The sequence below is a fragment of the Rissa tridactyla genome, chromosome 5, assembly GCF_028500815.1.
Source record: "Rissa tridactyla isolate bRisTri1 chromosome 5, bRisTri1.patW.cur.20221130, whole genome shotgun sequence".
Taxonomy (NCBI): Eukaryota; Metazoa; Chordata; class Aves; order Charadriiformes; family Laridae; genus Rissa; species Rissa tridactyla.
In genome coordinates this window covers 16,651,573-16,678,017 of record NC_071470.1, presented here as the reverse complement: position 1 = coordinate 16,678,017, position 26,445 = coordinate 16,651,573, and the positions used below count along the sequence as shown (strand labels likewise).

At 43.2% G+C, this 26,445-nt stretch overlaps 1 protein-coding gene across 3 annotated transcripts; it reads left to right on the top strand.

Moving 5' to 3' along the window:
* The first annotated feature begins 925 nt into the window (after positions 1–925).
* On the top strand, positions 926–26,445 carry KLF3 (KLF transcription factor 3). 3 transcript variants are annotated; one of them, XM_054202063.1, is made up of 7 exons: positions 926–1,149; positions 5,224–5,262; positions 11,921–12,017; positions 19,002–19,497; positions 19,961–20,111; positions 24,573–24,733; positions 25,907–26,445. In XM_054202063.1, exons 3-7 carry the CDS (start codon positions 11,961–11,963, stop codon positions 26,086–26,088), a joined length of 1,047 nt encoding a protein of 348 aa, XP_054058038.1. In that variant the 5' UTR covers positions 926–1,149; positions 5,224–5,262; positions 11,921–11,960; the 3' UTR covers positions 26,089–26,445. The 3 variants fall into 3 exon arrangements, with proteins under 3 accessions (XP_054058038.1, XP_054058040.1, XP_054058039.1); XM_054202065.1 differs by lacking the exon at positions 926–1,149 and adding an exon at positions 1,277–1,415; XM_054202064.1 differs by lacking the exon at positions 926–1,149 and adding an exon at positions 1,635–1,866.

Genomic DNA, 26,445 nt, shown 5'->3' with positions numbered 1-26,445 from the left:
CCCGCCTGCCCCTTCCCCCCCGGCGCGGAGCCGAGGCACGCCGGGACGATGTCAGCCATAAAACCACCACCCCGGCCGGGGCCTCAGGCAGCCAGCAGTCCCGGCGGCCGGGGCGGGCTAGCTGCCAAGCCGGGGTGGAGGCGGGCCGACACCTCTCGCCCCACGCCCGCCGCGCTCCGGCCCGCAGCGCCGGGCCTCGCCTCGCCTCGGCCCGCCCGGCCTCGCCTCCTCCCCGGCGCGACGGGGCGCGGCGCGGGCAGCCCCGCGGCGGCAGGGCCGGGGAGAAGGGGGTGAGGAGCGGGGGGGGGGGGGGGAGGTGGATCGCCGCCCGGCTCCGCGCCGCCCCGCTGCCTTTCCCAGCCCCCGCCGGCGAAGCCATCGCCCCACAGCCAGCACCTCCCTTCCTTCCCCCCCGGGCGCTGGGTGTTGCTGTTGTTTTGCCGCCGCGGGTCGGCCGGGGTGGGCGCGGAGGGAGGGCAAGGGGGTGCGCGGCGGGGCCGGGTGCCAGGCGCACGCCTCTGCCTGACACACGGGCGGGGAAGGAGGAGCTGGACGGGCAGGTTTGTCAGCGGGGCGGCCCCGCTCCCCTCCCTTCCCTTCCCCTCCCCGGGCTGCCGGGGATAATGAGTGTCTGTGCGAGTCCGTCTGCCCCCGGGAGGCAGGGCGGGCGGCGGGGAGTCGCTGCGTGCCCGCCCGCCTGTTTGTGCGCGGTGACTCGCCCCGGCCCCCTCGGCAGAGCCTCCACCCCGCGGGCGGGGAGGACGGGGAGGGGGGGGAACCGCCCGGCCCGCCCGAGCCGCGCTCCCCGCCGTGTGACCCTCCCACCGCCACTCACCCCGCCGGCCCGGGGAGCCGGGCAGGGCCGAGCGGCGCCGGCGTCATGTGACAGCGCGGCCCGGTGCCAGCAGCCCGGGGGGGAAGGCGAGCGGGCGGAGGGCGGGAGGCAGGGCGGCGGGCAGGGCGGGCAGCTCCTCCTCGCACACAGTACCCGCAGCCGCGGCGGAGGCGCCTCAGCCGCGGGACACGCCGGCCTCCCGCCTCGGTGCCTCCCGAGTTCCGCCCCCCCTCCTCCTCCTCCGCCACCTAGCGCGACCCCCGGCGCTGCGGGAGCCGACGAAACCTCGGCGCCCTCCGCACCGCCCGCCGAGCGTAAGTGTGAGGGCGGCACGGGGGGGAGGGGGGGGGCCGTGGGATGGCTGCGGGGTGGAGGTGCCGGAGGAGGAAAGTTTCCAGGCACTGCGAGCGACGGGACGCCACCGGCAACCGGGAGAGCGGGAGCCGCAGCCGGGGCGGCGGCGGGGCCGGGGGGTCTCCGTCGAGGGCGGAGGGAGGAGGACTCGCCTCAGGGGCTCCCCCCGCCGCGGCTGTGAAACTTCCTGCGCGGTGAGGCGGCGGGAGCGGAGCGGGGCTGTGAGGTGAGGGGGGCTGCCGCCGTCCGTCGCGCCCGCCCGAGCGGGCAAGCGCACCTGTGTGGCCGCCGGCGCCGCTCCTCCGGGCCGGGGCCGCCTCCCCCGCCGGCCGCGCTGCCTGGCGCTGGGGAGCGGAGGGGGGGGGGAGCGGGGGGAGCCTGGGGCCTCCCGGCCGCCTGCCCCCGGCGGGAGGGCCTGCGGGCAGCCCGCCCCTCAGCCCCCGGCCGCCCGGCGGGGCGTGACAGGCTCGGCTTCGGCGGGGGAGAGAAGTGTCACCGGATCCCGGGCGACAGCGAGGGGAAGGGGACAGCGGGTTCCCTGAGGGCGGTGGGGGTAGCGCCAGGGCTGGAGGTCGCCTCTCGGGGGTGTCCCCGCTTTAACTCCCGGAGAAGTCAGGGATGAGGCCGGCTCCCAAAAATCCATCCCTCGTGTTGCCATCAGACCGCTCAGCCCGGAGGTAGGCGAAGTTAAAACGCCTGGGACAGCACCTCGGTTACGCGTGGAGTTAGAAATTGCCACCGTAATTAGCTTCCCTTTTCTGGATGCCTGCTTGTTGGGTTGTTTTTTGGGTTTGTTTGGTTTGGTTTTTTAAGCCGAAATGGGAATAGGAGTTAGTTGCTTTGGACGTTTGTCAGGTGAGTGCCTGGCACAAAGGAAGGAAAGGAAAAAAGGAAGGTTCATCAACAGGATCCCGCGCTGGGAGATCACAGCACCTCGCCGGAGGCTGGGAGAAATAGGTCTTCTCTTTCAGAATAGCTCTGGTGGTCATTCCAGAGTTACATGAAAAAGAAAAAAATAAATTAAAGTTGCTTTGTATACTCCCCTGGTGATTTGGGTAGCGTACCTGCACTGCCTCCGGTGTGTTATTTGCTTCCTCACCTTTGAAAATTCAGGAAGTGTCACTATTTGCGGAGCTGAACTCTGAAGGTTTTATTGTTGAGTAAAGCTGAATTTGGGTGGCTGATAGGAGAGCTCAGAAGTCTTGGCTTTATTTACACTAACATCCATAAATGTTCATTACCTGTATTGAAAACAAAGGATTACACGGCTGCTCACTAGTGACTTTTCCATAGAATACTTTTAAGATACACTGTCTTGATAATCGCATGGGGAGCTATTTCTTGTGTGAGAGGAATTACATCTGGATTCGATAATCCTGCCCGACCCAGAAGAAATTTATTTCAAACTAAATTTCCCTTTGTATTTTTAAGAATATTTTGTCTAGTATCAAAATACAAAAAACCTGAAAATGACTTGAGTGGCCTTTCTTATTTTTTCCCAAGCAGGCGATCACTTCCCCCCCCCCGGCCCCGCACAGCCCTGTTATAGCTATGCTATGGACCGCAAGGGAGACTGGGGGTAAGGTCAGGAGGAAAAAAAAAAAAGATACTAAATGGTCTCTCCCTTCCCTGAGAAACGATGCAAAATTTCCTCTAAGTAGCAGAGCCACGGGAGAGCCCTTAGGTACTGTGAGGATTTGACCTAGGCAACACCTGTTTAGCCAAAAGCAAAAGTCTTCAGATAAATAATGATGTAAATGCGAATGAGATTAGTCGAAGGCTCAGAGATAATAGAGGTGGGAGTTGTACAACCACCAAATTACTTACATTTCTAGATATTCAGTATGAGGAAAGTAAGGAACTGATACCATCGGCATAAAACCTACACCCACAGGTTGCTGTGTAGATGCTGTAGCAGCCAGTTGTCACCTCATGGGTGTTGTTAAACTCCAGCCGTGAAACCCCACAGTAATTATTAGTGTTACGGTGGCACTCGTCCACATAATTCGCAGTAGCACATTCTCACATTGGATGATACTAGATGTCCCACCCACAGTATATAAATAACTGATGCAAAGTATGTAAGAGAAGAGACAGTATTCAAAACCATGGCTTTGAAGGAAAACAAATGTTGAAGTTATTCTATTGCATGACATCGAGGCAAGCTAGTGCCTTTCCTCTGCCTCGTGTCGTCAGCTTATTTCATTTATTCAGCTGTATATTTGGGTGCTTCAAAAATAGAAGTACTATATCCACAGAAAATCGGGTCCTGAGATGAAGCCTGAGTGCACGTGAAACAGGGATGTAGAAGGCTAAGCGTGCGATGGCTTAGAAAAATGTGCTTGGGTGCACTGAGTGATGTCGGTCCTCAGCTGTTGAGCAGTACTGACCAAGAGTGAGATGCTGTCCGGGACAAACCCCTTGGTTTGCGAATCGCGCCTGCAATGGCCTCATCCCCCTGGCTCTACAAAGAACGTGGTTACTGGCAGGCTGGGCACTGCCTCTTTGATGCCATGAAGCTGTAGCTCTGTTTCGCTCCTGGCACTCTGTAAATACAGTAATAAACCAACTGGTCCCAGGGAAGGTTTCAGCTAGTTGTCATGACCTGTGGTGTCTAAAAATCTCTCGCTCCCTGATGTTGAGGGAGCCTGTTTGTAAATAGGGCAGGTCCCCTGCATTAGGACAGTGTTTTTATTCACACCCAGTGAACAAACACCTCCACCCACTGTTGTTGTTTTAAAAGACTCCAGCTGCTCATGAATATAGGGTCAGGGAGGGCCGCCTAAATGTTTCTCTGTGCTTTCTCCCCAGCGCAGCCAGCAGAGCTGTTTCCTGTTCTTTGTTTCAAGGCTGGGGTTTGCGTCACACATTCCAAGTGGCATATGTGGTGCTCTTTCCTGTTTCAGGCTGTTTTCTGGCGGATCAGTAGCCTCGTCCAGGCCCCTTGTCACTGCCCCTCAACTCCCAATCTCCACCCAATGAGTTATCGTGTCTCTACACACTCGCGATTGCTTAAGATGCCTGTCTTATGTCATCATGAGGTTTCCAAGTTAACCTTTAACGCACGCCCTCGACTCCACAATGTAGTTTTGGGGGTGAGCTGGAGAGCTTCCCTTCCTTCACTGAAAACTTGTGCTCCAGTCCCCAGAAAGTTGTGAGCCAGTTTTCTGCTCTTGCTTGCTCAGCAGCTGACCTGGAATAGCTCCATTAAAGTCACGGAGATACACTGGTGTAAAAAAGAGCGCGAGAAGAGGATCCACATCTGTAGGCTCACACTTGTAAGAGGGTTTTGGCTTCTGCCCTTACCCAACCTGAATGGCCCACCGTAAGCATTTTGTATTTCCAGATCTCAAAAGGAATAGGTATTTTCTCCTTATACAAACTAGAAGATTCACTGTCTTCCAAATGTATTACAGAAAATGAGGCACTGCTGGCTAATTTTGCTTTGGAATAAATAGGTATGGCTGTCCTACAGTTTGCATTTTTGAAGGCATAAAAATAAATTTTTTACTCTCGTTTTTATATTTATCTTTTCCCCCCACCCTGTTGCAGGCAGACATAGAGAAACATTGAGAGGAAATTCAGAGAGAGAACATAAATCTTTCTGTTGCTTTGGATCTGACAGAAGAAGAGCTAGAGGACCCAAGCCAAAGCTCATTGAAATCAAGAGAAAGACTTGCATTAACTTCAATGGGCTTTGAATCAGTCCCTGGATGAAAATGCAAGATGGAGTGTTTATTCTTCTCTGTCACTTATGGGCCGGAATATGCATAGTTCCTGTACACACAGAAATACTTCCACCCTTTCATTTTACCCCTTTTTTTATTTCACTCATTTTTAAGTAATCTTCGCGTTCCTGACGTTGCTCTTTTGGATGCTGAAAGTTAGCTGTTTGTGATCATTGCAGGTATCTTTTAAGAAGTATCTGAAATACATGGTTTAAACTTCCTCTTTCAGGGCTAATTGTATGTGAAAAATAATTTTTACTGAATTATGTGCACATCCTTACATCAACTTGTTTTTTGTCTGTTCAGAAATCCAGAGAACAAGAAGTATTTGGCCACACAGTTTTGGTAAGTTGTTTCTTGATTATTTTCATTTGTTACTCTCAGTTGTTTTTACTTAGTTGTTTTCCTGTTCCTTTTAGAATATCATGGATGAGTTTATCCATTAGAACCCGATCAAAAATCTTAATTCTGGTACTGTTAATTTGCACAGGATTTCAAACGTATTTGATCTTTTTTCCCATGACAGAGGAAAAGTGTTGCATTTAACTGCATTTAATATTGGAAACTGTTGTATAATAAATGCAGTCAGTTTTGTGGTTCACACCTTTTTGTAGCCAGAAGTTCTACAAAATCAGGGATGAGATTAAAATTATAATGGTTTTGTAAACCAACTTTTTAATATTAATTAACACTGCTAACAGGAGGTCTTTTAGAGTTCTTTTATGCTGTCAGCATTGAAGCTTTGTGTTTTCATTCCAAGGCTAGTTGCTTCCAATCCAGAATATGAAGTTTGGCAGAGCTGGTTTTAGGAGAGATTTAACCCTTCCCTGTTAAGCATTCACTTGATGCCGAGGCTTCTTTTGAGGGTTTTTAGCCATAGTTGGTATCTCCCAGGGGAAGGAAGTGTAAGTGTAGATCAAACAACTGGAAAGATAAAGTTCTAACAGGTTTTTAATAGTAAACTAAGTCAGAATGGAAAAAAAAAAAAAAAACACAACAAACTCATGGTCTGCCTATCATTCAGTCAGCATGTGTTACCAACAGACTAACTTGATCCATGAAGGATGACAGACTTTTAAAGAGTCTAAGCTCCTTTGATCACTGTTTCATTTGTACCCACTACACTATCCATCTCTTCTCCCTGTTTGTTTTTTTTTTTCCACTTCGGTAGGTACATAGAAGTTCATCGACATTTGCCCTGTATTCAAATCCTCATTCAAATTAATCGTTTAGGCTATTATTCATAAATCTACACTTCTTTTCTTCAGGATTAGATTATTTTTTTCTTCTTCCCCATACTATCAAAAATGTTGAATCTCTGCTTCGTACGTTTCATGAAATAGCAGAACCCTTTACCTAAGAGAACGGTGTTTTCTGTCATTCTTCCCTCATAATAAAAAGATAGAATTTCTATTTCTCCTTTTAAATTATCTTCAAAATTAACCTCTTAAGAAAAACACAACAAAAAAACAAAAGTTCAGTTTGGAAGGGAAAGATTATCATACCATTCCACATACTTCACTTGTTTTCAAAAGTCTGATCTTTTATCCTTACTAGACTGTTTCTCCTTCTAAGAACTAGCTTGAGACAGGAAACCAGACAGCAGTCTGCCCTGATAAGGGAGAATATTGTCTAATGGAGGTGTCTCAAGAGCTTTTCTTTCTCTCCCTCTTAGGTTCAGTAAATGTAGAACTGGAGGTTGAATGGGGTTTAGATGGGCTCCATTTTTCCTTCGTAAAGAATGTATTTTCTTAATGAGCACTGCGAGAACTTTTCTGCCCAAAACTTTTACCTGCAAGAAAGCCATTTCCAGGCATGTGGCTTCAAAGAGCCTGTAACAGTATTATCGTAAATTTAATGGAAATACTGATTAGTCTGTTACACAGCTGATAAGTGATTATGTCAAAACGGTTCTGGGTCAAATGAAGTGACATCAGCAAAGTTAGGATGCACAAGTTGTGCAAAAAACCAGATTTTTCAGCCTGCTTGCAGTTCTGATGGAAGATAAAAGATTTTTCAAGTCAGTAAAAAGAAAAAATAGTCTGAAATACAAAATAACAGAATCCTACGGAAATACTCGTTTTCTTTGTGCCTATCAAATAAAACTTCCCGCAGAAAATTTTTGCCCAGATACCGTTTTCTTTTTACATGATATCCTAACATTTTCAACAGTTATTGTTGTTTCCTGGTGGAAATGCAGTGAATAAACAAACACAGAAGGCTGCTGATCAGTGAACCGTTTTCTTGATATAGGAGTTCTTCACAGATTTTTCCCCCTGTGCTGTTCTTCATGGGCTGGCTGCTCTGGTCCATTCCCCCAGCACCGTGTCTGGGTCCCCTGCTCTTGCTTTGCCTGAGCCCAACGGCTGTGCTGAGCTGCAGAGTTTCTTTGCCTGCTGCTATTTTGGGGCCCAGTGCAGTTAGGCGCTTGCTTTACTTCCCATTAAAGTCAATGGAACTTTACCAACACTTTTTTTGCTGACTCAGGTCTTGATGAGCAACTGGTACAGTAAGTGTAAACACATCTCATTACTAGCCCTGGAACACTCTTTGTTTTCTAGCCTATCCAGGGAATCCTGGTCTCAGAAACTGGTTTTTCTCTGTCAAGCTCTGTTTCAAGGTTTCACTGAAGAAGACTTCTCATCCAGGTTCAGAAAACCTCCCCACCCTTTGGATTTCATCAGTGGAGAGTCTTCTGATATTATCACTTCTCCTTAGTATCAGGGGAAGTTTGACTTAAGGCTCACAGAAGTAATAGTTTCACAGCAACAGCCCAAGTCCTAAACACCAGTTGTCCCAAATTGAAATGAAGAACTTTGGCTGCATGACTTAACGTTGGCTGCTAGATACCACCAGCACTGCAAGAGCAGCCATGTCTTTGCAGAGGGCACTCTTGCAGTGCTAATTTAGCAGATATCATTACATTATTCTGTAATTATACCAACAATAACAATCATACCTTGAAGCTTCCAGACAAAGCCTCACTGTACCTCGGGGCAGCATTCCTTGCTTCCCCCAGGCACAAAGATTGAGAAAGCAAACCCCTCGCCTGCTTCCATGCAGGGTGAAGAGCGGGAGAATTCATGGTCACCACCCCCCTGTCGGCAACAAGTCAGGCCACTGTCTGCTCTTCCTGGTATTTAATGAGAGCAAAGGCTGTGTGCTAGAGGGAGGCTTTGTTGTCATTGGATGTGCGGAGTCAAAACTGGCTCTCCACCCCACCCTTTCCTTTTTCCTTTCACAGCAGGTCTGCAAAGTTGGTGGACCTCGAAGGTAGATGCACAGAGCTGCCGGGAGGAGCTGCAATGCGGCTGCTCTCCTCCAGCTGCTCTGCAGTGCAGATGTGCAGTCTGGGCGTATTCTTTAACCGCTTTGCTCGTTTCATCCAGGCTAAATAATCTGTACAAGTCCTTGTTGTCAGAATACAAGTTAAGTACCTTTAAGCTTTCATTTACTCTTCATTATGTCTCTGAAACAGTAAACCGTACCTGTCAGGAAGTTAATATCGAGAAATCTTCAATCCTGACAAGGCGATGAGCTCTCCTGATGATGAACTTCCCTTCTGGAAGGGATACTTCACTGCATCTTGGATCATAAGGGCAGAGTTTGTGTTTTTTCTGGCTTTCTGTCTTCACTGGACTTCAGATAGGAAAATACCGAGGGACTTCGCCTGGACTTTACCTTGCACCTGCCCTTATTTGCATACAAAACCCCATTGCTTCATTTGTCTTTCTGAAGTACAGGGTGTGAGCAGAATCTTATCAAAAGCCGTGTCCTGTTTGGACAAGTTGGACTGACTTGGCAGAGATCCACAGGGTGGAGTGAATGGGAGGAGGCGAGAAAGTAAAACCGGGTGGCTTGTTAGCAGAAAAAGAGAGGGAGAGAGAAAAAGAGAAAAAAAAAAAAAAAAAGAGGGTGGAATGTTTGCCTACCGGATTGTAGTTAATTATTTAGTTTCAGATTACATGCATGTTAAATTCTTTTAACCCACATGAAAAAAACCCTTTAATGCAAAATAGTTTATCTAGTAACGTGAAAGACAAAGGCCCTTACTTTTTAATAGGCTTAATATGAATCTATTGTTGTCTTCTCACTGTTTTTTCTAGTGTACCTCAGGAATGAGAGGCGGTATTTTGATTTTCCAGAAATTAGTTGTATTTACTAAACAATTTGTGGGCTTTCAAACAAGTACGTTATGAAGTCAGTGTGTAAAGTAGAACCCAACTGTTTTTTCATTCCTCTGTAATAGAAACAGATTAGGCTTTTTACCTTCCCTATTGCCCCCTTCTCAAATGTTTAGGAGAGAGAGTTTTTGAGTTAGTAGGCATGATTTTGCTAATAGACCAGGAAAAAATACTGACTTCTTACTGGAAGTAGCGTGCTTTATTTGTGTGTGAGTGTGCGTGCATTTATTTTATTTGTGAGTGTGGCCCAAGCAATCGATTTGGAGCATTTTTTTAAATACAAAGAGAATTGGTTTTTGAGTTTGTTTGCAGTCTTGGCAAAGTGTTCTTCTGCTGAATTTTAAATGCCAGACCCAAAGCTGGTTTATATTGGCTCTGTAGCAGCTCTACCCGTTTCCACCAAATGAGAATCTGACCCTCTGGTCTGGACTGACAGGACCAACCGTTACGTATTAATTAATTTTCTTGAAAATTGGTTTCCAGTCGCTATCAAATGGGGAAAAGAAACCTGCTGCTCAAGAGTCTCAAGTGATAAGTGCTCAATTTCTGTACTATGACGCGACAATAAAAGTAACGTTTTTCTCTGCTGTTCTTAGATGACTGCGCCTGATAAAGACTGGGAATTACTTTTCACTTTTATTCAGAGCATTGCACTTTTTGTTGGCTACGTGAGTCTAATTCCTGCACAGTAATTGCGAGCCTTCTCAGGAAACACTCAAATGTAGCATGACATGTGAAATGTGTATCGAGTGTCTTTCACACACTTTCTTGAGGTAAAAGGTGAAAAGGAGTAAATCGTAAACGGAAGAAATTCCTCCTTTCAAACAAGAAAAGTGACAAAAAGAGTAGCCTCGGAGTGCGACTGCTTCCGTAGAACAAACTCTCTCCTCTCTCTCTCCCCCTTCCTACCCCCTTGCTCTCTTTCTTTCTTCTCTTTCTCCCTTCTGTTTGTCTCTTCTCTTTCCTTCTTTCTTTTCCTTCCTGCCAGCCTGCCTGCCTTTGTGTGTCACTTTATCTATGCACATATAAACTAAAATTTAATGCATAAATACGTGGATATATTTCCGGGAAGACGGTCTTCTGAAACATTAATTCTAGCTATGTGAAGTGTTAAAAACCTGAAAAAGATAATAATTCAAAGAAAAATAGTATAGTTAATAACCTCTTCACAGGCATACCTAAAGTATTTACAAAATTATTACAACTTTCAGCAGGTAGTGCCATCTTACACAATTGCTTCTAAAATAAAACTACTTGTTAAGTTTAAACTGGAAATTGCATTGAGCTGCTCTGTTTCACTTTTTTTTTGCAATTTGGTTTTTTCAGGCCTTTGACTTCCGTAAGGAGAATTAGAATTATGAAGATACTTTAATTTACTTTTGATACTTGTTTGTTTCAATTATTCAAAATCTACACAGTTTTAATAGATTTACATAAGTCTTTAAACTTTATTCATATACCTGAATAATTAATGATAGACTTCTAAAACTCATTCTGTCTTTCTCTGGCAGCTCTTAACAAATTTTTATCTATTAACACACCTGATAGTTAATTGCAAGATTGTTCATTAGTGTAGGCTTATTAGAACTGTTTTAATGTGAGCAGGTACATCTTAAAAATTTCATTTAAAGTTCTTGGAGAATTTTCCAGCCCCAACTACAAATCTGTTGTTGAGCCTTTAGCCCACTTCCGCAGGGTGAAATTCTCTGGATGGTGTAGTCTGGCTGTATTCCTTTCTTTCCAGTGCCATCTACTGGTCGAAATTGAATTTGTGTAGTTGTTTTTGGCTTGTTTTTTTTTTTTGTCCTGGCATCTTAATAGAGGTCATGCCCCTTTCAGGCAGGGCTGTGCACTGTACAGTGTATGGTCAGAACTTCCTCCTTTAACGTCAGTCGTGTAATGTGTAACCTGAAGTGATTTATCAAAGCTTGCCAACATCTAAATGTCATGGAGAACAACTTCCCTTTGCTTCTCTTGGTTTTTACCCTGTACCTTTATGGCTTACCCCAGAAGAGATAGCTCCTCCTTTCCTTCACAGCATCTTTCCAGGTTGACTATGGCAAATGTGTAGTATGGGAGTTAAGTTATGACATGCTTTATGCTAAGTACTTTTATTTCAGGCAGTTTGTGATAAGTCAGATGTGAGGTTGAACACTCTGTAGAAAGAACAACTGAAGCTGCACAGAATACAACCAGATTTTTTTGAAGAGCTTTTCTTTTGCACAGTTAGCGCAAATTGTTGTTGAATTGTCACTAAATCTATTATCTCAGGGAAATAGCTGATATATTTTTTATGTTAAGTCATTACAGCGTGTTGAATCTACCTGTCAGTTAGTCCTGGATTTTAATCTTTCTTTAGCATTGATTTCAATATCAGTGTACGTGGGTGTTTCAACTTTTCTATCAGGACAAGAAATAACCTCTCCAGAATCAGTTCACTGTATTATCAGCTAAACAAGATTATTCTGAAGTTATAATGCTGATGAGAAATACATAGTCTAAACCGTGATGTGTTCACACACTAATGACAGCTAATGAAAGTGACAACTCTGTGATCTTGGTATGCTGACATGCACAATAAAAATTCAAATTAACTTTCATTAAAGTGAGCAGATGTCCCTTTGCTTCAATAGCAATAGGGAAAGAATAAACTTTCAATAACTGAAATATTTAAATGAAACTCAGTCAAATATTTAAGAGCTGTGTTAGAGATGGATAAATATTCACATTAATCTGACAAAATAGTAAGTTCTTTAGAGTTCTGAAAGTTGATCAGAGGGTTTTCTGCAGCTTTCTAACACCTTGTCTTTCCCTTGCAGGCCAGAACATCAGAGGCATCAGAACAGGTGAATAAAAAAGATGCTAATGTTTGACCCAGTCCCCATCAAGCAAGAAGCCATGGAGCCTGTTTCAGTGGTAAGACTTTTAAAATATTTTAGCTTTTGTGATGACTCTATAGTTTTTCCATGTTTAAATTCTTACCAAGTTTTCTCTAAACTTCAGACTAGCCTAGGGAAGGCTGTGAAGTTATAGTTGGGTTTTAGGGCAATCAAATTTACATTCTAGGAAAACTTTTTCTGTAGTATGTGAATTTATTGGCCCTAAATGACCTACCCCCTTGCCTCCGCTGGTGCTCCCATCCCCAGAGCAGGAGAGGGAACATCCAAGTACTCCCCAGCCACTATGGTGCAAATATGATCCCTGAAGCTCAGGCTGCTGATGGAGGTGGGTTGAAATTAGGTTGCCAGACTTCACAGTGAAGTGGCGAGAGCCTGTGGTTTCGGTGTTTCTGAACCTTTGAACTAAGCAAACAGCCGCTCACCATCCCCTTTTCTGTTTCTGTCTTGGTCTTGAAAACCTGTGCCTGGGGCTAACTCTGCGCTCTAAGCAGCAAAAAAAGGAGTGGCTTTTTTGCTGGGTAAGCCGGGTGCATGACCTTACCATGTGAACAGATGAGAACCAGGGCAGTGGAGGAGGAATGGGGAAAAAAGGGGAAGGGGAGACTTTTTTTTTTTTTTTTTTCTGATTGGGTTAGTTTTCCATCAGCTTGGTGTATAGGGTCATCTCAGAGAAGAGTCTGTTCAGCAAGAGCAGCAGGCACGTATAGCTGGGAGGGGGACAATGGGAATTGTGATGATTTAGGCTGCCAGGGACGTATGGCCTTAGGAAGCAGTTTCACGTATACTTCACCTGTTCAACTGCAGGCAGCTGCTGAAAGGGACTCTTCAGGCTTTTCTCCCTCCTTTCCAGCTTTGTGTCTCCTTCGTATGACATGAGGCAATTGTGTGGCCGCAGAACGATTTGGATCCTTTGGATCAGCTCATTGAACGGTCAGAGCTGCTAACCAATCAAAAATACCCTTATTTTTTGGTCAGGTCAAAGAGCTGATCTGACTCATTCTGCAGCTGCTAGAGCAAGGGCAGGATGGAGGGTGAGGGAATGGGACCTCCCCTTTCAGCAGTAGCCTGCAATAAGATCAGATTAAGTGTAACATGAAACCACACCCTTGGAAAAGCCGATCAATTAAAAGGGTGAAGTCAGGGTGCATAAATTAGAGTGCACTAAACTCATGCTCTGAACGGCACCTTTCAGTGAAAAGTCTGCTTGCTGTTTTATTTAAAATGTAGAACAACTGCCATCAATTTAAATGCATCTGTAAGCAGTCTGATTTCTTCAATGCTATTAATAAAACTTTTTAACAGTTAAGTTTATATGCAATTCAAAATTACAGTTTGACTTTCATGGGGTTTATTTACTTGAGAACAATGACAGAAAAATAACTGATCTGTCACTGAGGGTGTACATCTGACAAATTCCAATATCGGGGTCAAGAAAGAACCTTAGTATTGTCCAGTCTGTCACTTCAATCACAGTTATTGCACAACCATATTAAGATTAGTGGTGATTATCTACAATTATCTAAGGATATCTAATGGAGTCTGTCAAAGGCAGGAAATGGGCCACTTTTACAATAAAAGTGTCATTACCCGAATAACAGAAAACCCCTGTAGGGACACTGTGGGCTGTCTTTTGTAGACACCTGCCTTCATCTCCCAAGGAAGGTTCTGCAGTGGCTTGGGATGATGCATGAGAGACACAAGGTCCTGCCCCAGAGAGTTGTGGGCCTCTTCAAGATGGCCAGGGTTGGTCCCTCAGCAGGCTGACCAGGAGGGGAGTGAGCGCTCTTCCCCAGGTTGGCAGCTGAAGGAAAAACTGCAATGGGAAGAACAGGAGAGCGTTTTTGAGCCAAGTGCATTTCAAGACTGTAGTTCCAAATGTTGCTTATTCTATACCGTGTGGTCCTTGCAGAGGTGCAGTACCTCCCAGGCGCTGGACCTCTGGCATCATCTTATGTGTTCTTACAACTCGGTGTCATCGCTCTGACCAGCCGTTAGAGACTATTCAGAGCATTTTACCAAATCTGTATGGTTACCTTTTCATTACTGCATAATGCAAAAAAAGAAAAAAAAAAAAAAGGAAAAGCAGGAAGTCCAGAGAAAAGGACATTTTTTGAGTGAGGCTCCCCTGATGGAGATGACTCTGGTTTCCCTCAGGCTGAGGAGTGTGTGTGTTTCTGTACGCACGCAGGCTGTTCAGCCCCAAGCCCTTGAGGTCCTGGCTTCTCCAGCGCTTCTTGGTCTTGCAGCTTCCTTGTAGCCCTGCCGCCATGGCTCCCCAGCAGAAACTGCTCTGGAGACACCTCTGAACGGAGGAATCATGTATGGAGAGAACATAGGAAAGGACAGCAGCCACTGTGTTGGGTTTCTTTACCTTCTTTTGAGAAGGTGGAAGGAAAGAGAAACTATTAGTGTGATGTTTTGGAGGTGCTGAGCATAGCATTCAGTTCACTGTAGGCTGACATAAGTCTTAAATCAGGATTTATTTGTATTTTATCTGTCATTCAGCTAGTATCATTAGAGGCCAAACTAGATGAAGCCCCTTAGGGGGGTTTCCTGAACACACACTTTATATAGGTGTATGTATTTATATACCCACACACATATATAGGTATACTGTAGATATAAAGTCTGTCTTTAAAAATTCCCATTAGTTGGGCTGGGAGAAGGAAACAAATTATGGTTTTGACACCAGTATATTTCAGGGTGTGTGGCTGAAAGGATTAACTATACTTCTCAGATGACTGAAGCTCGCACCCACAGTATTTCATCACTCTACCAACAGGTCATGCTATTTATTGAATTATTGAACACATTTTATGAGAGTTCTTAATGAACTAGTGACAAAGTCATCTGAGTCCTACCCAGATATTTGCTGTGAGAACTTTTTAAACATTTTGGACAAATACCAGTGACCATTTAGTGAAAGAAGTTGCTTTTTTATGTGTTACCATCTTTCTTTTAATTGAAATAAACTGTTTTTCTCTTCCCTTCCATCAGTCCCAAAACTACTGTTTCACCTCTTTAAAGACAGCTATGTTACAGAAGGGGTTGAGGTCTTAAGTAGTGTACTGGAATATAAATTTCATGTGGTAAGGATGCTTTTTCGTGTATTAGCTATTATTTGATTTAAATCCTATTCTCCTCTTACATGATACTAATTTGACAAATAGTGTAAATAGATAAGCAGGTTCTTCACTTGTTTCTGTTTTCCCAAGAGCCTGGCTAAATTTTTATGTTAAATTTATAGGGTTACGGAGTTTATAAAAGACTTGGTGAATTGCTTCAAAATCTGTTCGCCTGTATAACCAAGAAGATGTTTCACTATGGCAGCGTAACAAAATTTAGCAAATTATGTCAGATTAGTGCTTGCTAATGTCCCCTTCTGGAAGCAGCAGATTTCTGGGTGGTGATAGGTGTGCTTGTGGTGTATTTGGCCACTATTTATTCTTGATAGACTGCTAAGAGAAAAAGCATGGTGATTCTTTCTCCTTTTGGATTTATTGACTTAATTGTGTGAGCCACATGGATATGTCTCAAGAATATTAGAAGTTCCTTTGATTTATTTTCCAGTTTCTTTGTGGCTTCAGTGCTCTGGGTTTTATTATGGACAAACAGCAAGGAAAGGTAAATTAATTGCTTTGTAAGGACAAAAGAGTGATGATACCAAACATAAAAAAGAGCTAGAAGGACACTGTAAAGGAATATACGTTGAAATACAATCCTGCGTCTTTAATTTATAGTGATCTGCTGACATACTGCTCTGTACAGGGGTGTTGTGGAAAGCAGAATTTACAGGGAAGTGGGAATTTGTTGTTTTGGTTTTTTTTAATCCAAGTCGGACCAAACTCCTGCTTAGGCTGTTAATTCCCACAGTAGAAATCCAAGGAAAGTGTATCATCTTAAACATTGCAGGGAAATGGAACAATGATACCTAATTTTCCGTTGTTCCACCAGAATACTTCACCTAAGTTCTAGGACAGGTAAGAAAAGACTGATTTTATAAGCTGTGAAGTACACTCCTGCTTCCTGCAGTTGGTGGCATTTGGAAAACAAAACGCGGCTGGTTGGGCTTTTTCTTTGTTTGCCGTTGTTAATGCTCCCTGTTTACAGAGAGATACTGTGAAGTCTTCCATACTCTCCCATCCCATATTCCCCAAGGGGTACCGTCGGCTTCCCTGGCAAAGGAAGGGAAAGTGACTTCCCAAATTCGAAAGCAGTGGTGGTTCATATCAACCTAATGGCAATTGCTGTGTCCCAGGCAGCAAGAAACTGCAACTTTGCTGCGCTAAAAAATACAGGAAGCTTAACTTCAGAACCAGGAGATAGGTCTGAGTGTGACTGACTCCAAACGAACAGGGTTTCAACCACGGTTCGTTGGTAGCGAAGCAAAAGTGTTTTCCACCAAACAGAGCATCTTGATTAACAGCAGATATTCTGCTTTTCGTTGTTGTGGCATTCTTCTCAACTTTTTCACCCTTTTTCTTCCCAACACAGATAATTTGTTGCACCACATTTTTCTATCACAACTTTATCTGCAGTTCAGATAGAAACATAGCAATTAAAATCGCAGGAGGAAGAAAAGTGTAGAAAAATGAGTCAGCTTCCCCAAACTGCCAGAAAAAATAGCTGATGTTAAATCTATGCCAGCTTAATTACAACAATGAAAACCTCCTATGCAAAATAATGCAAGGCATATGGGGTAAAATACCAAGTCCCTAAAATAATCACTTCTTAAAAACATCAGTATTTTCTTCCTAATTCTTGGAAAGTATTTCTTGCTTGTCTAAATATATTTTATTTAACTTTTCCAGTTTACAGTTCTCTGCGCAACATTTTAATAGTTTGGTATTTTTTCAACACACACACCTGGTGTTACTTGAAGAGTGGAAAGAGGATAACTGTTTATATAGAAAGGTTACAGCTTGGAGATGCTTCGTTCATTAATAGACTCATTGATGGAAAAAGATCCCTAAGATGAAAATTACAGTCTTTTTCCTTTCTACTGTTCTTGCAATGGAGGAAATGTTTGTAGGTTGTGATCATCCCTGACAAACTTGCAGCACTGTAAATGCACTGATGCTTAGTGCTATGTTGTAGTAAAATTGATACTAACTAGAAAAATGAAATGTAACATGTAATCGGGTAAAGAACCCAGATTTGGGACAACAGGTGGAACATTTACAGTTTGTTGAAGCTGAGTAAACTTTGTACTGTAAAAAACTAGCAATTTTAGCAGAAGTACTAAATATCTCTTACGTGTTTAAATTTTGAGGTTTTGTCTATGCCCATAACTTGATCAGATTGAGTAGATATTAAATACTGCTAAATATTGAACTCTATCAATATTCAGTGGCCTTCATCACTAGAATGCTAATAGTTGTGTCACTTCGCTCCACAGAGGTGTCAGATCTGTAGAACTCGTTTTAGCCAACACTGCTTGCAATAATGGCATTTTAATAGAATTCTGAGGAACGAGTTACCATCAAAGATGAATGTTTTTATGGACTGAGTTGTAAGAACAGTCATAAAGAGAATAAATAAAGTTTCAGAGGTTTTAATGTCATATTTACTGTTTGAAGATTGATCACCATTGTGTGTGCTGCTTTATTAGAGTATTTTATGGAACAGGTGACTCAGCTTTGTTGTGTTATCACAGTGTTGGAAGCATAGTAGGAAAATCTAATATTTTCTAAACTCACTGTTTCAAACAGTAATCGAAAAGAAGAAAAATACATTTGTGTCATTTTGCAAAAATACTTTCAGTTAACATTGACATTTAAAATCACGTAGTGTCCCTCACAGGGAAGACAGAGGTAGGAAACCAGGAAGATGTACTGCTAGAAGTTTTCACACCAGGAAAAAAAATAATTGAAATGTCATGGAAATGATTGTATAAAAATACAGTAGTTTTATACTTCTAATCTCCTTCACTTTCTACCATTCTGAACATTTTTTAATTCCACTCATCAAACTCTTTTTGGTGCCAAAGAATTCAGCAGTTTTTTAATATTAGTGTGAAACTGCTTAGCCTTAATGTGAAGCTTTACGTACCTATAATCCAAAGATAGCATTTTATTTCAAAAAATTTTACAGCATCTAAGGGCTATAAAACTGTGTAGATTGCAGTTTCTATGACTATCTGCTGTTAGAACATGACATCGGCTTCCATTGTAAGTAATCTGTTAGTAAACAACCTCAGTTTCGAACGCTTTTTAGATGCAAAATTGATCTGGATAGTTGTTTAATAATACAATGAATGTTAATACTTCTCGGGTTATAAAAATTATTTCCACTAAAATGTGGAGGTCATCACATAGGTCAAGATTAGCTTTGGGGTTTGTGTGGTTTTGTAATGGGAACTGCTAGCTACCACTAACAGGAATATTCTTTCAACATGCCAAAAGTTTATCCTTGTACTAGTTTTCCAAAATCAGACTGGCTAGTTATCTGCTTTATTCCTTAAAAAAAAAAAAAAAAAAAAAAAGGTTCAGAGTTTACCTTTTTGTGTTCTTGAGTTTCTCACCCATAGCTTATATAGTTCAGCTATGTATTTTTTATTGCTTGTAGGGTCGGGACCCATTACTTGCCATTCTAAGTCCAGTTTTAACTCCCCTCTTGCTTGACTTCACGATACTCATTATAGGGCTATATGTTGGGCATAGCACCATGTATCTCCCAGCTCAGTTAAGTAATGTGCAGCTTAGTATACGAAAAGCAGTTTTTAAGGGAGAAAGAGAGTTGAGTAAGCCTTGAGGATTTGTTTTCATCATCTGTTTTACATTGCTTCTGAAACGGTTTGTGAATCTACTTGAATAACTTCCTTTGTGTGAAATCTTAGGCTTTATTTAATTCACTTTTATTTAGAAAGTACATTAAAGTGCTTTCTTGAAACTTCTTCATTTTGCCTGAATTGTATTAGCCGCCTTTCTTTTTCAGCAGTAATTGTGTGTGTGTTGATTTATTGTTTGATTTTATTATTTTTTTCCACTCCTTCTGACAGTCATACCCGTCCAATTACATGGACCAAATGAAGCCAAACAAATACAGCGTCATTTATTCTACACCGAGTATGTTGCACAACAAATTCTACTCAAACCCCGAAGGACTCTCAAATGGAATCCAGATGGAGCCAGTAGACCTTACGGTGAACAAACGAAGCTCACCACCTTCGACTGGGAGTTCTCCTTCCCCCCTAAAATTCCAGACTGTGCACAGGAGAACTTCCCCTGGATTGACTCTGTCCTCACCCAGCTCACCTCTCAGTAAATTCACCCCGTCACCCCCAGGAGTACAGCCTATTTCCATGCCAATAACGATCCCACCTGTAATGGCTGCTGCTCTTTCGCGCCACGGACTGAGAAGCCCTGGAATCCTCCCGGTTATACAGCCTGTTGTGGTCCAGCCAGTTCCTTTTATGTACGCTCCCCATCTTCAGCAGCCCATCATGGTGTCCACAGTTCTTGCTGATGAGATGGAAACTCCAAGCAGCATGCAAGGTTGGTGTTGTCAGTTTCTTTCTTATGCCGTCTCATCCTGGGAAAATAACTGCCTATCCGAGCACTTTTTTTGTGTGTTTTTTCACATTTTAGGAAATGGGACATAATTCCTGTTCTTCTATAATATGCAGGCATAGAATTTACTGTGTAAATACTTTACCCAGCTTATAAGGTCGTATTCTGTTCTGATTTATACCTGCATAAAGCTGTTTATCTACTGACATTCAGACTGATAAAAATATTGGGCTGATGAAAATTAATAGAATTGTTTTGAATCATAGTTCATCAGGAGATAGACTAAAACTGGAAGATTTTTCATTTTAGCATAAACTGTGACACTAAAAGTAGAGTTGGGGGATATTTTTTTTGTTTTAACTGTAGACCTTTACATATATATTTTTATTTCCATAACTTTACATATTTTTGGTGTGTTGCCTTCCCTCTCCTCCCCTCCCCCATACAGTGCCTGTCATTGAGTCTTATGAGAAGCCTACGCTGAAGAAAACAATCAAAGTAGAGCCAGGAACTGAACCATCGAAGACTGACTTCTATCCTGAACAAATGTCACCTCCGATGATGACCTCATTGTCTCCCCAGCAAGTAATGTTGCAAGAGTAAGTAGCTAACAGTAGGCCCAAGATCAGCAGAAGAATTAAAAGAAGTTCATTGCAGCAGTTACCAATTTTGAGGAGCGGGAGGGAGCGTTGCTGTGCTTTAGAACGTGTGAGAAAATACAGAAAAACATCCTTCCCCCCACACACTGCCACTGTGAAATGTTATTTCAACTTTTTTTTCTAGATCTGCCATTTATATAATGCATTTTTACAGTAGTGCTAGTCCCAATCCTACAGTAGGACTCCCAATAAGCCAGTGGTACCTGTTCATGTAAAACCAGCAGCAAACTGGAAAGATACTGTAAAGACATTTCATACTGATCTCTGTATTTATGTTACCTAAACCACCTTTCTTTAAAAAGATTCTTGTGACTTTCTTTTCTTGGAGGACAGATTTGTCTTTCAAAATATTTTGGCTACTTGGTGGAAAGAACCCTCTCAGGGCTCCAAGTTCTGTGTATCTCCAGTGAAATTCCATGTTTACCTGAGGCCATTGTTCTGTGGGTTGTTTTTTTGGCAACTCAAGTAGTTCCTGTAGCTCACTCTCCTCCCAGCCACTTGTTTCCACCCCAGTACCAACTCATTGTGCTGGTGCAACTGTTACTGGGGCCACTGCACGAACCGCTTCACAGATCTAACTGGGTTTAAAACAGTCCTGTTTGCAGAAGGCAGAGCAAGGGCTAGAAGGAAGAAGTGAGGTCTGGGGCAGAAACTTTTAAATTGGAAATGCTAAAAATTTCTCAGGAAGTACCTGAGGAGCCATAGGCACCCTTCCATTTCCCATTTTCCCAGGGAAAATTCTGTTAACTTACCAAAATCGTGGAGCGGCCCTGAGCCCGGCTCACCCTTTCAGCAGGCAGGGCTCTGTCAGGAGCTGAAGTTGGGAACTGAGCTGGGCTCAGGGTATGTAACCTCAGAGTCCATTTCTGCCCCTTCTTCCTGCTCACTATTGCCCTCGGAGCAGTTGAATGGGACCTCACCTCCTAGGATGGAGAAGGGCTCTGAGCCAGACTCCCCAAACCAGTGTGCGAGTGTGGGGAGTTTCAGAAAGAGAGGGAAAGCACGGGACGGGCAGTCTGCGTTGCCTTCAGAAGGCAGCCTCTTCCTCCTGCTCAGGACAAGTTAGAAGGCACACCGCGGCTCCAGGGCTGACTACATTCTGCACAGCCCTCTTGCAGGCACCTCTCCTCATTTTCAAGTCTCTAACCAGCTTAGATGCAGGTTCTGGATTGCAGGCTCTTTGCAATTAACTCGTTGCCAGCTAGCTTTTGTAAACTATCTGCTGTTTATTTAAAAATAACCTTATGTTTTATTACAATAAACATGATAAAATAGTAAACACCCATGTTTACTAGGTGGTTACTTATCTTCCACAATGGGCCTCCCCCACAAGGCAGTCAGGTCTGTGTCTGCTTGTAACTCCTGCTAGCTCAGAACTATCAAATGGTTCAGTGTTCTTCGTTAGGCCTCTTTAACAAGAGCAAACCAGTAAATGCTGTTCCCGGCTGATACCACACCCTTCCTCCAGGGCCGAGACTTCTGCAGACTTGTCACCTGCATTAGTGATTTGCATTAATTATTTCTTAATGAGTCCAGTTTCCACAGGAAACCCATCCGCTGAGCAAAGAATATAAAATTTTGTATAACGTGGAGGTAGCGTTGCTACAGAAAACATTTGAATAGTCCACGTTTCCAAAGCATCTCTTCTGCATGCCCGTGCAGAGCATTATGTTTATGGGGACCCTGTCCTCACATTGTAATGGCTTAAATTGCTTCCTAGCCGTCCCGTAGAGCTGCAGTTCTTGCTCGTTCCTAAAGCCAGCCCTTCCCAGTTCACATTCTGCTGTATCACTAGCAAGAAGTTTGTAAATGGTAGTTTTTATCTTTTTGTCATTCAAAAAGAAATACATAGGCAAATTATCCGAGTTACAAGACAGAGACCTAGACCTTTATAAACTTTCCTGTTGTTTCACAAGCTTCATCAGCCTCTCTCCGCTTTATGAGCTCTAGTTAGGCAATGCTTTTTTATCATTTTCCAACTGCCCAAAGTGCACTGTTCAGACACACAAGCTACATTAAAGGGGCATAGGAAACGTTCAGTCTCACTTTTGAGGGACTGATTTTGCTTTAGTGTTAGTGTTTGTCCTATACATTATATATATGTAATGTTGGTGGCATTTCTGTAGGGATTGCTGGACTTCCTGGTATGTCTGATAATTGACGTAACGCTGCCGTTATTTCTAAGATGAAACTTGAGGTAGTAATCTCTGACCAAACATAAGAAGCCTCATTACCATTGTATTTTCTTGTAACTGCAAGTCTAACTCACGCTGTCAATGTAGTGTGGTCTGTCAGTAAAAAAGGAGAAAAAGCTGTTGAAATTGTAACATGATTTTTGGAAGATGCTCTTGTCTGTTGGAGAATGATGCTGAAATGGCTGGACTTACATGAATTTGTATCTGGTTGTGTAAGAGGGAATGAAAGAATTAGGGCTGTGTATTTATTATTTGCTCTTACTTAATATTTACCTCTGATTTTTGACACCGCCTTAACCATTTTTTGAAACTGCCACACCCTACCTGATTATTGATAACATTCTGTAGTCTTGCCAGCCTCCTTTCCTCTAAAGGGAAGATGAGACAGGGACGAATTCCCCATGTTTTATTTAAACCATCTTAGATTGAAAGCCATCACAACCAGTGTACAGACAATATATCCTTTTTCTCCCTTTTTCCAGAGGTCACCATGCCCAGGACTAGCCTCCCCACACAGGGATTTAAACCAAGTTTGCTTGCTGGCCCAAGCCAGAGCTTCTCCAAAAAGACTAGTGTGCAGCAGCATTAAAACTGAGCATTGCTTTAGAGAACCATTTCGTTGGAAGCTCAAAGCCTGCCTTTCTTGTTTGAGAGCGTGTACAGCTGTGTCTCACGTCACCATCTTGAGTTTTTCCTGCCATCACAATACTTTTAGCTAGATTTAATGTGTAGTTGACGAGTACATCACTCAACGGTCACAGAAACACCCAAGAAAGAGAATTTGGCTCCCAGTTTCAAGCTTGTAACTCTAATAAAAGAATTAGCAACAGAATTAAACTTTTCCCACATCAGTAGTTCCCATCCTGCTGCTGTGGAGACTAATAGAAAATCTTTTTCTTGGTAAACCACGCACAAGATTTGTTTTGCTGTGCCTGATAAGTCTTTTTTCATTTGGTTTTAACCAAAGGACCTTCAGCACATGCCCTTTATTTTGCTGAGAGAAGTAGGTAATCAGTGTTTCTGAAAATTAGGCCCTAAAGGAACTTGGTTTAAGTAACCCATATAACCTAGTGTTGTAAAATGTAATTCAGTCAGTAAAGAAATGTGAAATACAGTAACTGAGAAGAGATGGGAGTTCTAAAAAGCTTGTTTCTGTCACATGGAGGATCTGCTTTTGCAACAAGGAATGCTAATATCTGCACATTATATACTAAGTTTCAGTTAAAAGCTAAAAAAATACATTAAAAGCAGTGATGCAGATCGGCTAACGGGTTGAAAAATGCAACTTTGTGAGGTGGCAAGATTTGTAATGCCACTTACCTTTTTGACGAACTTTTCTAAATTCTGAAATTTTGATTTCCTTTTCTAACATTGACATGGAGGAAGGAATCAAGGCTGTCCCCAATTCCACAGTAGGGGTGTGACTCAAAGCTAAATATCCGCAGCCAGTGACACCTTTTTGGAAGCTCCATGTGCTTTCACGTGCCCGAATGTTTATGTTTTTGTTTGTTACCGACGGCCATATGTAGTTCGTCCACGCCTTACCTGCGCTCTACCTGTGGGCTTCAAAAGCAAAAAAACCCGATGTTTATGAAGGTGGAGGGACAACTTCAGACATCCTGTGGGTGTGCCACGCAGCCTAAACTCTACTTTTAGGAATTGACGTCAGTGGTACAGGGAGGCCGCACCCTCCTGCCAGCACCAAACAGGAAATTCTTAATTACTCTCTAAAGGAGTGGCTGGAACAATAAAGATTTGAGTTCTGCTTTGAAACCCTAAAGATACAATTTCTTTAATAATATGGAATATCTGTTTCCAATTACAAGCGAATTAGTTGGCGTTTGAAGGAAGGAGAAAAATTGCAAAGGCAGGCAAGAAAAGTTCACTATGAACTCAGAGTTTCAGAAATCTGGGTTTGACTGAAAAACAGGAATTGGAAGGGGATTTTTCCTTTGTAAGTTTAAAAAAAGCTAGGGGGTAGTAAAAATGGCTACATCATGCCACAGAGTGAGTAAACATTTAAAAATATTACTGCTAGAATACACGAAGTTTGCTAAACCCTCGAATTTTTCGACATGCCTGTAATGTTGTTCTTTCTGCCAAGAGACGGAGTGGTGGTGAATAAAGGGCTCTGTCATGAATCATATTAGCTGAGGTTTGCTGTGCTAAATGTTTTTCATTTTTAACATTCAATTTGACTCTGCAGGAATCACCCTTCAGTTATAGTTCAGCCAGGAAAGAGACCTTTACCTGTGGAATCTCCGGACACACAAAGAAAACGCCGGATACATCGATGTGATTATGAAGGCTGCAACAAAGTCTACACTAAGAGCTCCCACCTGAAAGCTCACAGAAGAACCCACACAGGTCTGAGCATTGCTGTTGCTTTTCTTTCACCAAGTCTATGGTAAAATCGTAGGCTAAGCTTTTCCTTTGTGCTGGTGGCCAGGTGACCACAGGTGTAAATAACAAAATGAGAGAAGTTAGATCTGGCGTTGAGTATAATCATAGGCTGAACAAAAGACAGAGGATGTAGAATAAAAAACCCCCAAGAAGAGACTTAAGGCAGAGCAGGATCCCGGTGTTTGCTATTATTCTTTACATTCACTGGCTCTTTGCTCATTTTCTGTCCAGTTGCTTGCAGATTACTCATTCTGCACACCCTGTAAACACCAAATCAGTTCAAATTGCACTACCTCACCTCTTGCATCACTCTTAAATTTGACTGAGCCTTCCATGGGAGTAGCCCGTTTGCAAAAGCCTGGACTGTGTGCCAAATACAAACACCTCTCCTTCCTGTGGAGATGCTGACCACTGGTCCGATAGTCCCCTTCTCTGAGTGAGCGTTCCAGCAAACACATCCCCACCTCTGTTCTCAGCAGAAAGGTTCAGCTTGGCATGCCGATTGAATATAGCTACATCCAAAGTTTTTACAAAGGTGCGGGACACTTTTAGGTAAAACGGAGCCCAGTTCATGTCTGTCTTGCATCTCTACACAAGTCAGCCCTTCACCCGTTGGGCAGCACAATGGTGGTGAGGAGGATCACATGTTAGAAAGTAATGGTTGACAGAGATTTTGAGTGATTTGTGGCAGTGGTGGCAGTTATTTATACTACAGTAACTTTAAGAGGTCAGAAGAAGATTTCTGCCTGCTGTGCTGAATGGTAACACCAGTCCTTTCCCCCAGCTAATGTCGCGTATGAGGTCCTGGTTTTGAAAATACTTGAACAAATGCCTAAACCTTCACGCTTCTGGGCTTGATGAGACAAAACAAGTGCTAATATGGCAGAGGGAGGAACAGAGAGACAATACAAAAATAAGTTGTGGCAGGAAACAATTTTTTGATCTCTTAACTTCGACTACACAGTTTCTAGCGCAGAGTACTCTGCAGCCCAGTGCTGTTTGGAGACTTTTTGAGTAAGCATTCAAGTACTCGCTGAGATTTGAGCTGAAATTTGACAAGGCAAGGGGATAAATCTGTCAGATATTTAACTGCTGTGTTTTTGTCTTAAATCCCTGCTTCTGTGTTTCTTTTTCCAGGTGAAAAACCATACAAATGCACTTGGGAGGGATGCACGTGGAAGTTTGCTCGTTCCGATGAACTAACGCGGCATTTCCGCAAGCATACAGGAATCAAACCTTTTCAGTGCCCAGACTGTGACCGTAGCTTTTCACGTTCGGACCATCTTGCTCTTCACAGAAAACGCCACATGCTAGTCTGAATGTCTTCTGTCCCTGACTCCTGTCACACATTTTTATTTTTTTTTTCACACATACATTTTAATTTGGATTCAGCTGGTCTGAATCTCTGAGTTTATACCATTAAAAGCTTACGTATGGTCAGTAACAGATGTTATCTAACCCTTCTATGTCCTTGCCACGGGTCAGACCTAAAGAATGTGAACACTTTTTTTTTTTTTTCTCCGGGGGATGCTAAGCAAACCCTTTCTGCAGACAGTATGTTTAATGTATTCCATTGTGAATAAGGGAATTTGTAAACTAACAGCTTTTGTTGGTTTCTTCATATAATCAACCCAGCATATACTGATAAAGTAGTAAATGTTATTGAATATCCAAAA